The sequence below is a fragment of the Palaemon carinicauda genome, chromosome 14 (genome assembly GCF_036898095.1).
Source record: "Palaemon carinicauda isolate YSFRI2023 chromosome 14, ASM3689809v2, whole genome shotgun sequence".
Classification (NCBI taxonomy): Eukaryota; Metazoa; Arthropoda; class Malacostraca; order Decapoda; family Palaemonidae; genus Palaemon; species Palaemon carinicauda.
The window spans coordinates 46,751,818-46,767,791 of NC_090738.1; the positions used below are offsets into that span (position 1 = coordinate 46,751,818).

Genomic DNA, 15,974 nt, shown 5'->3' on the forward strand with positions numbered 1-15,974 from the left:
TTGATTTTGGAGTGTCCTTCTCCTAGAGGAGCTGCCTACTATAGCTAAAGAGTCTCTTCTATCCTTACGAAGAGGAAAGTAGCCACTGAACAATTACAGTGAAGTAGTTAAACCCATGTGTGAAAAAGAACTGTTTGGTAACAGAGGAGAATGTGTAAAGAATAGGCCAGACTACTCGGTGTATGTGTAGGCAAAGGGAAAGTGAACCGTAACCAGAGAGAGGATCCGATGTAGTACTGTCTGGCCAGTCAAAGGACCCCATACCTCTCGAGCGGTAGTATCTCAACGGGTGGCTGGTGCCCTGGCCAACCTACTGATTAACTAAATGATTTGCATCTATATAATAATTAATATTTATTCTACATCAAGACAACAAGAGAGCATGCTAGAAATAGGAATGAATAGCGAGCGATTGTGACGCAGTTCCGGTAGGCCCTGCTGCTTCCTCCGGTGCCTTAGATGTCCGCGGAGGTAGCAGCAGTAGGGGATTCAGCATTATGAAGCTTCATCTGTGGTGGATAATGTGGGAGGTTGGGCCGTGGCACCCTAGCAGTACCAGCTGAACTCGGTTGAGTCCCTGGTTAGGCTGGAGGAACGTAGAGAGTAGAGGTCCCCTTTTTTGTTTTGTTTCATTGTTGATGTCGGCTACCCCCCAAAATTGGGGGAAGTGCCTTTGGTATATGTATGATGTATGTAAGACAACAAACATCAAAGAAAATTCAATATTGTAGATATCAAATTATATATCATCTGAAAAGGTTCAAATTATAATTATTAAGGATAATAAGCCTATATAAGAAAAAATCAAAATCACTGAACTTGACTTTCCAAACTGAAGGGACTCCCTTCACCTTTAAAAATCTAAAATAATTACCTGTGGTAATCATGCCGCAATACATAATGGAAAATCGAAACCAGTACTGCTGTCTCTCTTTTTCTATATCTTCTGCAGATGGCTCTAAGAGAATTGGACTGCCAGTTGTCCCTCCATACTGAAAACAAAATTGGATATTAGAAAAATACTTTAATAGTAATATTTTTACAAATGACATACAGTAAATTTATAAATAAAGTACTGTACTGTATATAAATTCATAGTGTAACTAGCATTTATTTAAGATTCCTGAGCAAGACCTCACTGCAACTAAATCCTAATATTTCAAAAATTAACTCTGTTAATACCCAAAATTATATTCTATTTCTTCAAAGTTAACAAATTCTTTCACAAAAAAAAGGAGAGTTCTATCTAGCCTAGGACAGGAGCTGCCAAAGCAAGCAGAACCATGGGTGTTATGACAAAACTGACCTTTATCAGGTGCCACACAGCAAAAATATTTGATCACCAAAACTTTAAAGGAACCAACAAAAATGGGATATCCACTAAAAGTGAAGATGAAGGGGAAATACACCTGAAATTTGAAAAGTATTGAAATAACTTTATTTTAAGAATTATGTTTATTTCAGATAATTCTTACCAGAAGTTTTTGTGCTGATAACCACACTAATAATCTTGAAAAGAGTTTCCTCGTCATTTTTAGAACAATGATATAAATTGTCTTCTTACCTCAGAAACACATTTGGTCACCCAAACCACAAAACACAAGTAACATTTACCCAACATGTACTCATACATGAGACACATTGTTTTAAGACAAGGAAACTGCTACCATATCACAGAAGTAAAGACCCAGTAACTATTTAACTATCTATCATGTCAAAATCTTAAGATTTTCTCATTTTCTTTCCCTTCAATAAACACATGCCCTTGGTAAAGTATGGAACAATGAAGCAATCAGTGGTAACTGGCGTGCTAGTCTCTTTGTGTCTTCAGTTTTCATGTCAAAATTATCCCTGTTCTAATGACACCAAGAGGCAGTGGGGAGGAGGTTGGGCATGTATATGAACATCAGGTGAGTAGAGAAATAAGAAATTTTATTATCCAAATTCTGTTTATTTCCATGAACCTCCTCAGATGTTCACATTGGTGACTCCCACACTCTACTGGAGGTGGAACTCTAGTGAAGGAAAGAGATAGGATAAATCTAATTAAAAGTATTATACCATGGTTAAGATTTACTAACATAGCCTAGATTACTTTTAACAAACCATAACAAAATATGGTTTCAAATATGAGCCTCTGGGTTGTTTAACAGTTATTTAAAATAAAGGACATTGGCTTGTCTAAATGATATGTCTTGATCTAAATGATTCTCTGATTGATACCAAATAAACCATCAAATCAAAACCCCACATACTTGTAGATAAGGGAGTTAAAAATAAACTAAACTCAAAATTGATTAGACAATGGCTCTGTTGCCACCATGGAACCTAGAGCATAGCAATTTTCAAAAGCAAACAAGGATTCTTTAGGATAATGTATAGTGAAGATTGTCTTGGTACACCAATGAGCTGCTTGCTAAAACTCTATATACAGAAAGATTTCTACAATATTCAAGGCAAGTAGATAGCTTACTCAAAGCATGTACCTTCACTTTCAAGCCTTTTAATAGATTTATAGTATATCTATGGTAACTTCATAATATTGTATTTCAGACAAAGATAAACATTTCCCAAGAAAAAAAATGATTTGATCAGTACATGAAGTCCTAAACCTACAAACGTAATAGGTTCCAAGATGCTATTTGTAAGTCTAATTTTGTTAAATTTTGACCTATGGTAGGCCTAACCTGATTCCTGTGCCTACAATTTCTAGCTACAAAAGTCAACAACTAGTCCTGTTTCATATGAAGTAATTTTATGGCTATGAATGAAGACAAATGGGAAGAAATCCTCTTTTTTCCCAAAGAATACTCTGACATATAACATTTGTAGCCCACTTATGTATTTAGTTGAAGATAATGCAATTAATGGGTTTTGACATAGGAAAAATCTATTTTTGGATGATAAAGCCATGTCGTCCTAATGGAAAGTTCCTCAAAGGCAGTTTTCTACTTGGGGTATTTCTGCGAGTGATATACCAGATAATTTTACCTAAAAAGTATCAAAGGGTTCTATTCCCTGGAACGAATATCCCGAGAGATATCGTATATGAAAGAGGTATGCGTTTAAAACAAGCCACAGCTATCCTTCCGTGAATAGAATTAACCTTGTCTCGAAGGATATGGGATAGGATTGGATACGTGGGCGAGGGAGCTGTTACAACTCCGATCCCAGTGTGCTACTGTAAACGTGTTTGCTGGTTCACCATTCCAGTAGCAGCTATCGCATGATGCGAGGCCTCACACTCACACAGAAAATTGGGGGGGGGGGGGTGAAATGTAACAGGCAGGTCCATCAGGAAAACATGGCTATCTCACCCAAAAATATATTTTTCCTATGTCAAAATACGTTTTCTGGGCTCGAGCCATGTCCTCCTGATGAGAGTGTACCAGAGAATTAATATTCTCAGTTGTGGCCAGAAGGAGTTTTTGGGCTCAGGCCATGTCGTCCTGATGGAAGGTTCCTTTAAGTAGCTTCCTAGGGTATATTTGACTACAGAGTGATATTCCCAGAGAATTTACCTTAAGGTCTCCAGAATTCTAACTCCTAGCGCGAATATTCCTAACTTTACCTTTTAGGGATATCGCATAATATCAGAGGACGTATTCTTGACACGCCAAATAGCTATCTTCACCCCGAATAGCGTTTACGCTTCGAGGGGGGAAAAGTGGCTAAAACGAAGGGGAGCCATTAATAAGATACCGCTCCTCCACTACTGTTTTGAGTACAGTATCTAGATGACGTCATCATCGCTGCCATGTTTATTCCTTTACTCGTAGCGCTATTGCTCGGTGATTTTCCTGGTGCTCTCTCGCTATTTTTGGATTTTTTGGATTTATCATGCAATCTCCAGCCTCTTCTGCCACTGGAAAGTTGAGTATTGATCTTTACATTGTATAAATGTAAGCTCTTGCCTTTTTTATAATATGAATTAAGGTTAAATTAACGTTTGCAAGAGCTGTTGCCTAAGCCGGAGGCATCATGGATGCTGTCGTTCGTAACGCACGAGTCATTTAGTTAGCCAGAACGACGTTCCCGGTACTAATAGGATTAAAATAATGTTAGCTATTTAGCTTTCATTGCTAGGAATTCTTTATATTATGCCGATAGTATTCATTTTAGTTTTGGGAATTTATGTAACCGAATCTTGTTACGCTAGGCTTCATAGCCTAGGCGTTCAGTTTATAGTACTTTCATGCATGATATAATAGACTTTCCTAGTGTTACTATTTCAGTGAAATTTTAGGCAAACTTTATACATGTAAGATATATAGATTGCATAATATCTCCCTCTTCCAAGATAGTATAAGAGAGAGTTTCAGTGATTTAGGTAATTGATTCTCACTACCACTAGGCTACTAACCTAGTGGCTTTAGTATACTTTGATACATGTTCCGGTGGCCGGCAAGATGCCGGCCACTACCAGAGCCGACAATACATCGACTGAACTGTACCCTGATGCTAGCCTTTCCGGCAACATGCCGGCCGGAACTGCAGTACATGACTATACAGTAGCCAGTATATTTGCAATATAGATCATACTGCAAACAGAAAACTACAGTGGTACCTCTACATACGATCTTAATTCGTTCCAGAAACTGCTTCGTATGTTAAAACAATCGTATCTTGGAGCAAATATTCCCATAAGAATACACTGTAATTTGTATAATTCGTTCCACACCCCAAAAACCTATATTAACTCCTTAATAAATTACTACATATAATTACACATAACAATAACATAACTGCATAAAATGAAAGAAGCATGTAAAAAAGATAATTATAAAGAAATAATAAATAAAAAATGTGTTTTATTGTCACTATACCTTAGAGACAGGCCAATGCAGGTGTAGGATTTGCTACGCCAGGAGGAGATGGACGATCGGCGAGAAGGTAGACATGGTGGTAACATGTTCTTTAAATAAATACTCTCTCTCTCTCTCTCTCTCTCTCTCTCTCTCTCTCTCTCTCTCTTGTTCTTCTTCATTGTTAGTGTTAGAGATGTCTATCAATTTTTTCTGAAAGAGAGAGAGAGAGAGAGAGAGATTAAACAAAAATGTGTTGTGTACATATGATTTTTAACAGCGTCAACGAGTTGAAAGACAATTAAATGTAACTAAAAAAACAATATCAGCGAATTTGAATTCCTTTATTAACTAAAACAAATATTGATACAAACACACTCGTGAGCGTATGCGCAAACACACACACACGCAGGAGACACGATAGGCGAGGAGGTAGAGATGGTGACTGCGATAATGTACCGTAATTTACACTACGGGAACTTTGATCTAACATAGCTTATTTATTTTCTTTTTCTTTTTATATTTCATATTTTTTAAATTTTTTTTTCTTTTGATTTTTAATTTTCATCACTTTCAGTGATGAGTTACGGTACGTTATCGCAGTCACCATCTCTACCTCCTCCCCTACCGTCTCTCTCTTACTGCGTAGCAATTCTTGCACCTGTGTGTGTGTTTGTGCATACGCACACAAGTGTGTTTGTATCAATATTTGTTTTAGTTAATAAAGGAATTCAGATTAGCTGTTATTACTTTCTTGGTTACATTTAATTGTTTTTCAACTCGTTGACGCTGTTAAAAATCATATATACTGTAAACACATTTTTGTTTAATCTCTCTCTCTCTCTCTCTCGGAAAAAAAATAATAGACGTCTCTAACACTATAACAACGAGAGAGAGAGAGAGAGAGAGAGAGAGAGAGAGAGAGAGAGAGAGAGAGAGAGAGAGAGAGAGAGAGAGAGAGAGAGAGAGAGAATTTATTTAAAGAACATGTTAATGCTATGCTTAGAGAGAAACAGAAAAAGAGAGAAGACTTTCTTAAAAGAGCTTGTTAATGCTATCTTGGTTTTCTTTGCTTCACTTTTTTCTTTCTTTCTGTTCATCATGCTGGCCCTTCTCACAAACGATCATTGCCAACAATTTCTTTGTCCTTTATCCCTATCAACAAAAGGCGTTCTATCTCTTCCAGGGTATTGCTACGATGTCTTGTAATAATGGTGATCCCCTTCGATGGTTTATCTGCTTTGATGGCTGCCTTCTGCTTGATGATCGTCGAGATCATAGGCCTATTCCGGCCATATTGTTTAGCCATATCACTCACATGCACACTGCTCTCATGTTTTTCTATAATTTCTTGCTTCAATTCTAATGAAAGAATTGCCTTCCTCCTTTTCCCACCACTACCTGTACTGAAACTTAGCTTCTTAGGCACCATGATTATAGGTAAAATCAAAAAGGAAATGTGAGAAAAGGAAGAAAATAAGCACTGTTAATAACAGACCAAACAGAGGACAACCACACGATACACACAAGAACAGAGAACAGAGCACTCGACGCTCAATGGCGTCCCTCTTACGTGCTGCCATCTACCGGCGTAAACAAGATCTACATCGTATGTTGGAGCATTACTTCGGTTGTCGAGACAGAAATTTGGTCGAATTTTACTTCGTATGTTGGAAAATTCGAATGTAGAGGTTCCACTGTACAGTATATATCATACAGTAGCCTAAACTTTTCCAACATATTCTGTGTTGTCATGCGCAGCCTATTGTTGAGACCATATACAGTAATATAAAGAAAGGAATTTCTTTCTATACACTAATAACTGATGAGTGATAACGATCCTCAATCTTAAACCGTTGGGAGCTAGATTTAAGTTACACTTACCTATTCTCACAGGATAGAAATCTTCCAATGGGCTTTCCAAAATAGAATGACCCATGGCTTTACTTTTGAGTGAGGTCACAGCAATTGGCTGTGCAGAAAACACATGTATGTGTCTTTCCTATTTCATTTCTAGCTTATCTATCCTAAGATATATGCAAAAAAAAAAAAAAAAAAAAAAAAAAATAATAATATTTGTATAGTTTATCCAGTGAGATGAACCATGGTATACTCATTTTATTTTCCTCTCTTTACAGGAGGACCACCCTAAACGTAAAAGCGTCTTCTGCAACGTGCGGAGCAAGAGCTTCTGCGGCCATGAGGTGTGCAGGACGCACTCACACTGTTCCATCACCAAGGGACCTCTGAAATATTGGGACCCCCAGGTATGTAACATTTGCAAAACCTTGGTTACTGAGGCTTTCGATGACCCCCCAGTCAGCGGAGTCAAGGGATGCAGCAAGGGAGAAGCTGCGTAGATGAGTCCGTGGTTTCCAAAAGAACACTACGGGGTCTTACCTTCCAAATGAAAGGATGCGGGCCTATCTTTTCCCTAGAGCATCTAAGGATGCTGGCATACCACAGACTCACCCAGAGATCCCTTGCGTCCAGATACCAATAGAGTCGGATGTCTCGGACGCGATGAAAGACATCCAACTAGACGACAGGATGTCAGAAGTGTCAGAAGACACTGAGAAGGACCTTCTTGCTGGAGGTCAAGAAGAGGAGTCGACTTTGGCTCCTGATACCATGGAGGAAGAAGTCGAAACGGTTTCGGTTTCGTCGGTTCCTGCCCCAGAACCAGTACCCTCGACATCTTGTGCTCCTCCATCTGATGACATAGGGAAGACTGTCTTCCATTATGGCAATGATGGAGCAGATGCAGAAACAGAACGCTGAAAAGGAAGCTGCGTTGAGGTTGGAAATACACCAGCTTGCAACATCCAGTGGGTCTCACAAGAGACTCAACGTGAAGGAACTTCCTTTATGTTCGGATGTGAACCCGTGGAGGCATGCAGAGTACATGCCCATGACAACCGGGAAGATTTATATCTCTGAAAAGCTGGGTTCAGTCCCCATCGAGGATGTGGAATTTTGGCCCAATTTTGAGTCTTATCCAGACTGCTTCATCTGTCTGAAGACGGAGCTAGCATCAAAGGAAGAGACAGAGCCAAAAGAGGTCATAGTTTTTTACCAATCCAAAGCACAGGCTTTGTTGACTAGTACTTTGAAGGAGAGGGGCTTCACTAATTCAAAGGTGCCGGCTCTGAGTAAAAAACATCCTTCCTTTGTTGCTTCATCTACCAGGGCCTTTCCCTTCATGGAAAAAGGGTACAAGGCTGTATTGAAGGCAATAGAAGCAAGGTTTTGGGTTTTCTGTGATGAAGCGAAGACAGTCGACTTCTGCACTTGTTGAGACAGAGCTGGGTCCGGCAACGGGACCAGCCTCAGCCGCAGTTTCAATACTTGAGGGAACCAGATCCTCTTCGGCCACTTGTGAGCCACTATAGCTGCCGTTCCCTGAAAGGATCTCAGCTTGTTGAGGACTTTCAACAGAAGGTTGGATGGAGGGAACAGGTAAATCCTGGACCATCTGTTCCAATCGAGGGACATCACGTCCACTGCTTCCGCTAGAGGGTCCTCGTACGGGGTCACGTAACGAGGTAGTTTCTTGTTGTCGCTCGTCGTGAAGAGGTCGATCTGCAGTTCTGGGACTTGACTTAAGATGAAGGAGAGCGATCCTGCATCTAGGGACCACTATGACTCTATTGGCATGAGCCTGGATAGAGCGTCCGCTGTCACATTGCGGAACCCTTGGAGATGAACTGCTGATAAGTGCCATCTCTTCTTTTCCGCCACATGGAAAGATGGCCAACATCACTTGGTTGATTTGGGGCGATCTTGAACCTTGACGATTCAGACATCTCATTATCACCTCGCTGTCTAGGACCAGTTTTATGTGGGTCGAGCAGCGAGGAGCCAATTTTTTCAGTGTAAGGAAAACTGCCATGGCTTCCAGAATGTTGATGTGGAAGGTCTTGAATAGATCGAACCAAGTCCCTTGGACTTTCCGTTGGTGAGAGTGACCTCCCCATCCTTCCTTTGATGCATCTGTGTGGATGATGACTGAAGGTGGAGGTCGTTGTAAGGATACCGATTTCTTCAGGTGCTTGACCTCCGACCACGGCTTGAGAAGTGATCGTAGTCGAGTCGGTGTTGGTCTTCTTAGATCTCTTCGACCGTTTGATGCGTATCTTCTCCAAACTCCTGTTGCATCCTTTCATTGTGCTCTTAGCACCGGGTCTGTCAATGATGCAAAATGAAGGGAGCCCAGCACTCTCTCCTGTTGGCGTCTTGATATCCGACCGGATTTTAGAAGTCTCTTGACAGATCCTGCTATCTCTCTCCTCTTCTTTGATGGAATGGAGACACGGTGTGACTGTAAGTTTCAATGTATTCAAAGCCATTGAAACTTCTGAGCTGGAGATAGGCGAGACTTTTTGATGTTGATCTTGAATCCCAGATGTTCCAGGAACTGGATCACTTTCTTGGAGGCTTGCATGCATTCCGTCTCGGATGCTGCCCACACCAGCCAATCGTCCTGGTAGGCTACCACCTGAACACCTTTTAGGCGTAGTTGATGAACGACTGCATTTGCAAGCTTCGTTAAGATCCTTGGGGCTGTGTTTAGCCCGAAGGGCATGGCTCTGAAGACGTATTTTTTCTTCCGTAGCCTGAATCCTAGGTAGGAGGAAAGTTGGCGATTGATTGGAATATGCCAATAGGCATCTGCCATGTCTATGGAGACTGCGTATGCCTTTTTGGGCAACAGGGTCCTTATGTGTTGAACTAGTAGTTTACTATGAACTTGTTGAGTGGCGACAAGTCCAGAATGACTCTGAGTTTGTCTGAATCCTTCTTGAAAACACTAAACAGCCTTCCTTGGAATTTGATGGACTTTTCCCTCTTTATTACTCTTTTGCTCAAGAGCTCTCGGATGTATTCTTCCAGAATGGGGGTGGAGTGTTGGAAGAATTGAGGGAATGATGGTGGAGCTGTGTTCCAGCTCGAACCTAGTCCGTTCTTGATCAGGCTGTGGGCCTAGGGATCGAAGGTCCAACGATCCCGAAATGAATAGTCTTCCTCCTACCGGAAGCATCTCATTTCTGTTGTTGACCGGAGGACTTGCCTCCTTGACCGCGTCCTCCCCTATTTCCTCTTCCTCTTGAGGGGCGTCTAGAGGAACCTCTAAGTGTTCCTCTACCTTTCGGCTGAAAGTTAGTAGACTGTCTCTCAAAGGCTGGAGTAAATGCTGGTGACTGTGTCACCACTTGCTGGGGTACCAACTGGTAGGTGGGTTGAGGTTGTGCCACCACCTGGGGCACCGCGGTCGTGGGAAGTTGTTATTGCATTTGTTGTCTGGCAGGGCGAGAGGGCATCCTTGGCCTCTTTGTCTTCCTTTTTGGTTGGGGACCCTCATCCAGGGAAGACTTCCTTTTTTGTGACAAGCCCCACTTTTGGAGAAAGTTCCTATTCTCCGTGGCGGCCTTGTCGACTACTTCCTTGACCACTTCGGTTGGGAAGAAGTCCTTTCCCCAGATACTGGACGATATTAGCTTCCTGGGTTCGTGTCTCACCGCAGCCTAGGTGAACACGAACTCCCTACAAGCCCTTATGGCTTTAAAGAAGCCATATGTTTTTATGTTGACCAGGTTGACATGAGTCTTTTTATTGTTTATATGTGACATATCTGTTTTTGACATTGTTAATAGTTTATATAGGACATATCTGTTTTGACGCTGTTACTGTTTTTAGAATGATATATTGTTAATTTATTCTCATCATTTATTTATTTCCTTATTTCCTTTCCTCACTGGGCTATTTTTCCCTGTTGGAGCCCTTGGGCTTATAGCATCTTGCTTTTCCAACTAGGGTTGTAGCTTGGCTAGTAATAATAATAATAATAATAATAATAAAAATAATAATAATAATAATAATAATAATAATAATAATAATAATAATATAGGTCTTTCGTTACAGTAGCCAAATGTGTTTTGGCCACAACCATAAACATATCCGGGTTTTGAGGATCACTTGCCATTGTCTCCAAGGTAGTCTGGAGGGACATAGAAGCGGCAAGCCTTTCTTTAGTCTCTTACTCTCTGCGCAAGAGAAACTCTGACAACTTAGGAAGGTTCTCGCCAAACTGGCGTCCAGCAATATCTGCCTCCAACTTCCAGACTGAGAAAGTAAGATGTACTTCCTTCCAGTCCTTCTGGTCCATGGGCAAAGCTAGGGATAAAGGTCTACACTCCTCAAGTGTAGGGCAAGGTTTCCCTGCTTCTATTGCCTTCAATACAGCCTTGTACCCTTTTTCCATGAAGGGAAAGGCCCTGGTAGATGAAGCAACAAAGGAAGGATGTTTTTTACTCAGAGCCGGCACCTTTGAATTAGTGAAGCCCCTCTCCTTCAAAGTACTAGTCAACAAAGCCTGTGCTTTGGAATGGTAAAAAACTATGACCTCTTTTGACTCTCTCTCTTCCTTTGATGCTGGCATCGTCTTCACACAAATGAAGCAGTCTGGATAAGACTCAAAATTGGGCCAAAATTCCACATCCTCGATGGGGACTGAACCCAGCTTTTCAGAGATATAAATCTTCCCGGTTGTCATGGGCATGTACTCTGCATGCCTCCACGGGTTCACATCCGAACATAAAGGAAGTTCCTTCACGTTGAGTCTCTTGTGAGACCCACTGGATGTTGCAAGCTGGTGTATTTCCAACCTCAACGCAGCTTCCTTTTCAGCGTTCTGTTTCTGCATCTTCTCCATCATTGCCATAATGGAAGACAGAGTCTTCCCTATGTCATCAGATGGAGGAGCACAAGATGTCGAGGGTACTGGTTCTGGGGCAGGAACCGACGAAACCGAAACCGTTTCGACTTCTTCCTCCATGGTATCAGGAGCCAAAGTCGACTCCTCTTCTTGACCTCCAGCAAGAAGGTCCTTCTCAGTGTCTTCTGACACTTCTGACATCCTGTCGTCTAGTTGGATGTCTTTCATCGCGTCCAAGACATCCGACTCTATTGGTATCTGGACGCAAGGGATCTCTGGGTGAGTCTGTGGTATGACAGCATCCTTAGATGCTCTAGGGAAAAGATAGGCCCGCATCCTTTCATTTGGAAGGTAAGGCCCCGTGGTGTTCTTTTGGAAACCACGGACTCATCTACGCAGCTTCTCCCTTGCTGCATCCCTTGACTCCGCTGACTGGGGGGTCATCGAAAGCCTCAGTAACCAAGGTTTTGCAAATGTTACATACCTGGGGGTCCCAATATTTCAGAGGTCCCTTGGTGATGGAACAATGTAAGTGCGTCCTGCACACCTCATGGCCGCAGAAGGTCTTGCTCTGCACGTTGCAGAAGACGCTTTTACACTTAGGGTGGTCCTCCTGTAAAGAGAGGAAAATAAAATGAGTATACCGTGGTTCATCTCACTGGATAAACTATACAAATATTATTAATATTTTTTTTTTTTTTTTTTTGCATATATCTTAGGATATATAAGCTAGAAATGAAATAGGAAAGACACATACATATGTTTCCTGCACAGCCAATTGATGTGACCTCCCTCAAAATTAAAGCCATGGGTCATTCTATTTTGGAAAGCCCATTGGAAGATTTCTATCCTGTGAGGATAGGTAAGTGTAACTTAAATCTAGCTCCCAACGGTTTAAGATTGAGGATCGTTATCACTCATCAGTTATTATTGTATAGAAAGAACTTCCTTTCTTTATATTACTGAATATGGTTTCAACAATAGGCTGCGCATGACATCACAGAGTATGGTGGAAAAATTTAGGCTACTGTATAATATATACTGTAGTTTTCTGTTTGCAGTATGATCTATATTGCAAATATACTGGCTACTGTATAGTCATATACTGTAGTTCCGACCGGCATGTTGCCGGAAGGCTAGCACCAGGGTACACTTCAGTCGATGTATTGTCGGCTCTAGTAGTGGCCGGCAGCTCGCCAGCCGCCGGCACACTAGGCCAGCCGGCAAACTAGATATATATACGGTGGTCGGAAGCCTCCCCGGCTGTCAGCAGCTTACCGGCTGCCGGCAGGTCGCTGGCTGTCGGCCTACTAGGCCAGCCAGCAACCTACCAGTCCGTGTAGTGGCCTGTACAGTAATCTGAATTCGGCCGGCTCTTTGCCTGCTAAGTCAGTTGTGCCGGCGGCTCTTAGGCTACCAGCACGCAAGTCTAGACAATGCACTGCTGGCTAGGGTGCAGCTACCGGTAGATTAGAACACAGCGGCACTAGCCAATAGAGAGAGAGAAAGCATGGAGTGAAAGATAGTGTAAGAGCTCTGCCTTACTGCCTTCTTCCAGAATGAGGGTTCAAATGGAAGGGGAGAATGTATTATTCAGGCTTCCACCCATCCACAACTATTGCCGGTCTCTGCCGACCACAGGTTTATGAATGGCAGTCCAAGAGAGGACTGAAGAACACTCTACAGCAAAGGGATCTTCTGCCGGCAGCCGGCCCAGCCGGCCCAACTCTCCCGGAGCACTATGTCCGTAAGGGAGAACTGAGTGACTATGCCACTACAGACAGAAGCCCGAGCCAGCCCCACAACCAGTCGTCAATCGGCGCGATTGTAGGACGACGGCCAAAGGTTTGTGATGGCTAGGCCATCACTAAAGGACAGAGTGGAGAGGAGTGAGGGTCCTATGGGGTGTGGAAGGAGCCGGCAGGGTTGCCAGTCCTACCTCACCTAGAGAATCTCTGTTCCAGTATTGAAGCCATCCCAGGCGGCAGGAGAATTATATTCTCCAGCCTAGGGTCGGCTAATACAATAAAGGGGCCAGCAGCACTCTCGCCGCCGCCCTTAAACAAGAGAGGAACAGAGTTCTAGTGCCGGTGTCACCTAGGCGGCAGAAGAATGTCTATTCCTCAGCCTAGGATCCGCCGGCACAGGGCTAGTCAGCTAGACCACAGGGAGAAGGTAACAATGTCATATGAAACCTTCAGGTGTGGTCTAGGGAGGTCTAGCCTCCTATGCCGGCAGCTTAGTCCAGCAGGGGAATGTTATTGACCCTGCCAGCCAGCTGCCGGCACCAGACTAATTACTCTGAGGTTCTGACCAAAACCCAAAAACCTGCCTTTGCGGTTACAGGGAAGGGACAGAAAACCCTAGTCTAGTTCTGCCTGAATTACAACTTGAGGCATGACTGACTAGTGTTATAGCCTAGGCTAAACTCAGAGGGAAGGAGGGATTGCCCTTAATTCTCCTTAGGAGACAAGTATCGCATTATAACAATTCTAGGAGATATCTATCTCCGCCTGAATCAATAAAACGATACACGAGGGCAATCAGGGAACATGTATCAAAGTATACTAAAGCCACTAGGTTAGTAGCCTAGTGGCAGTGAGAATCAATTACCTAAATCACTGAAACTCTCTCGTATACTATCTTGGAAGAGGAAGATATTATGCAATCTATATATCTTACATGTATAAAGTTTGCCTAAAACTTCACTGAAATAGTAACACTAGGAAAGTCTATTATATCATGCATGAAAGTACTATAAACTGAACGCCTAGGCTATGAAGCCTAGCGTAACAAGATTCGGTTACATAAATTCCCAAAACTAAAATGAATACTATCGGCATAATATAAAGAATTCCTAGCAATGAAAGCTAAATAGCTAACATTATTTTAATCCTATTAATACCGGGAACGTCGTTCTGGCTAACTAAATGACTCGTGCATTACGAACGACAGCATCCATGATGCCTCCGGCTTAGGCAACAGCTCTTGCAAACGTTAATTTAACCTTAATTCATATTATAAAAAAGGCAAGAGCTTACATTTATACAATGTAAAGATCAATACTCAACTTTCCAGTGGCAGAAGAGGCTGGAGATTGCATGATAAATCCAAAAAATCCAAAAATAGCGAGAGAGCACCAGGAAAATCACCGAGCAATAGCGCTACGAGTAAAGGAATAAACATGGCAGCGATGATGACGTCATCTAGATACTGTACTCAAAACAGTAGTGGAGGAGCGGTATCTTATTAATGGCTCCCCTTCGTTTTAGCCACTTTTCCCCCCTCGAAGCGTAAACGCTATTCGGGGTGAAGATAGCTATTTGGCGTGTCAAGAATACGTCCTCTGATATTATGCGATATCCCTAAAAGGTAAAGTTAGGAATATTCGCGCTAGGAGTTAGAATTCTGGAGACCTTAAGGTAAATTCTCTGGGAATATCACTCTGTAGTCAAATATACCCTAGGAAGCTACTTAAAGGAACCTTCCATCAGGACGACATGGCCTGAGCCCAAAAACTCCTTCTGGCCACAACTGAGAATATTAATTCTCTGGTACACTCTCATCAGGAGGACACGGCTCGAGCCCAGAAAACGTATTTTGACATAGGAAAAATATATTTTTGGGTGAGATAGCCATGTTTTCCTGATGGACCTGCCTGTTACATTTCACCCCCCCCCCCCTCCCCAATTTTCTGTGTGAGTGTGAGGCCTCGCATCATGCGATAGCTGCTACTGGAATGGTTTACCAGCAAACACGTTTACAGTAGCACACTGGGATCGGAGTTGTAACAGCTCCCTCGCCCACGTATCCAATCCTATCCCATATCCTTCGAGACAAGGTTAATTCTATTCACGGAAGGATAGCTGTGGCTTGTTTTAAACGCATACCTCTTTCATATACGATATCTCTCGGGATATTCGTTCCAGGGAATAGAACCCTTTGATACTTTTTAGGTAAAATTATCTGGTATATCACTCGCAGAAATACCCCAAGTAGAAAACTGCCTTTGAGGAACTTTCCATTAGGACGACATGGCTTTATCATCCAAAAATAGATTTTTCCTATGTCAAAACCCATTAATTGCATTATCTTCAACTAAATACATAAGTGGGCTACAAATGTTATATGTCAGAGTATTCTTTGGGAAAAAAGAGGATTTCTTCCCATTTGTCTTCATTCATAGCCATAAAATTACTTCATATGAAACAGGACTAGTTGTTGACTTTTGTAGCTAGAAATTGTAGGCACAGGAATCAGGTTAGGCCTACCATAGGTCAAAATTTAACAAAATTAGACTTACAAATAGCATCTTGGAACCTATTACGTTTGTAGGTTTAGGACTTCATGTACTGATCAAATCATTTTTTTTCTTGGGAAATGTTTATCTTTGTCTGAAATACAATATTATGAAGTTACCATAGATATACTATAAATCTATTAAAAGGCTTGAA

The 15,974-nt window shown here is 42.0% G+C and overlaps 1 protein-coding gene across 1 annotated transcript in view; it reads right to left on the reverse strand.

Annotated features, from left to right (window-relative positions):
• Positions 1-15,974, reverse strand: part of LOC137653569 (palmitoyltransferase ZDHHC16) — a 157,499-nt gene that overhangs the window by 52,178 nt on the left and 89,347 nt on the right. The window contains exon 7 of the mRNA XM_068387079.1: positions 875-992. Coding sequence (XP_068243180.1) covers positions 875-992 — 118 coding nt within the window. The remainder of the gene's footprint in view (positions 1-874; positions 993-15,974) is intronic.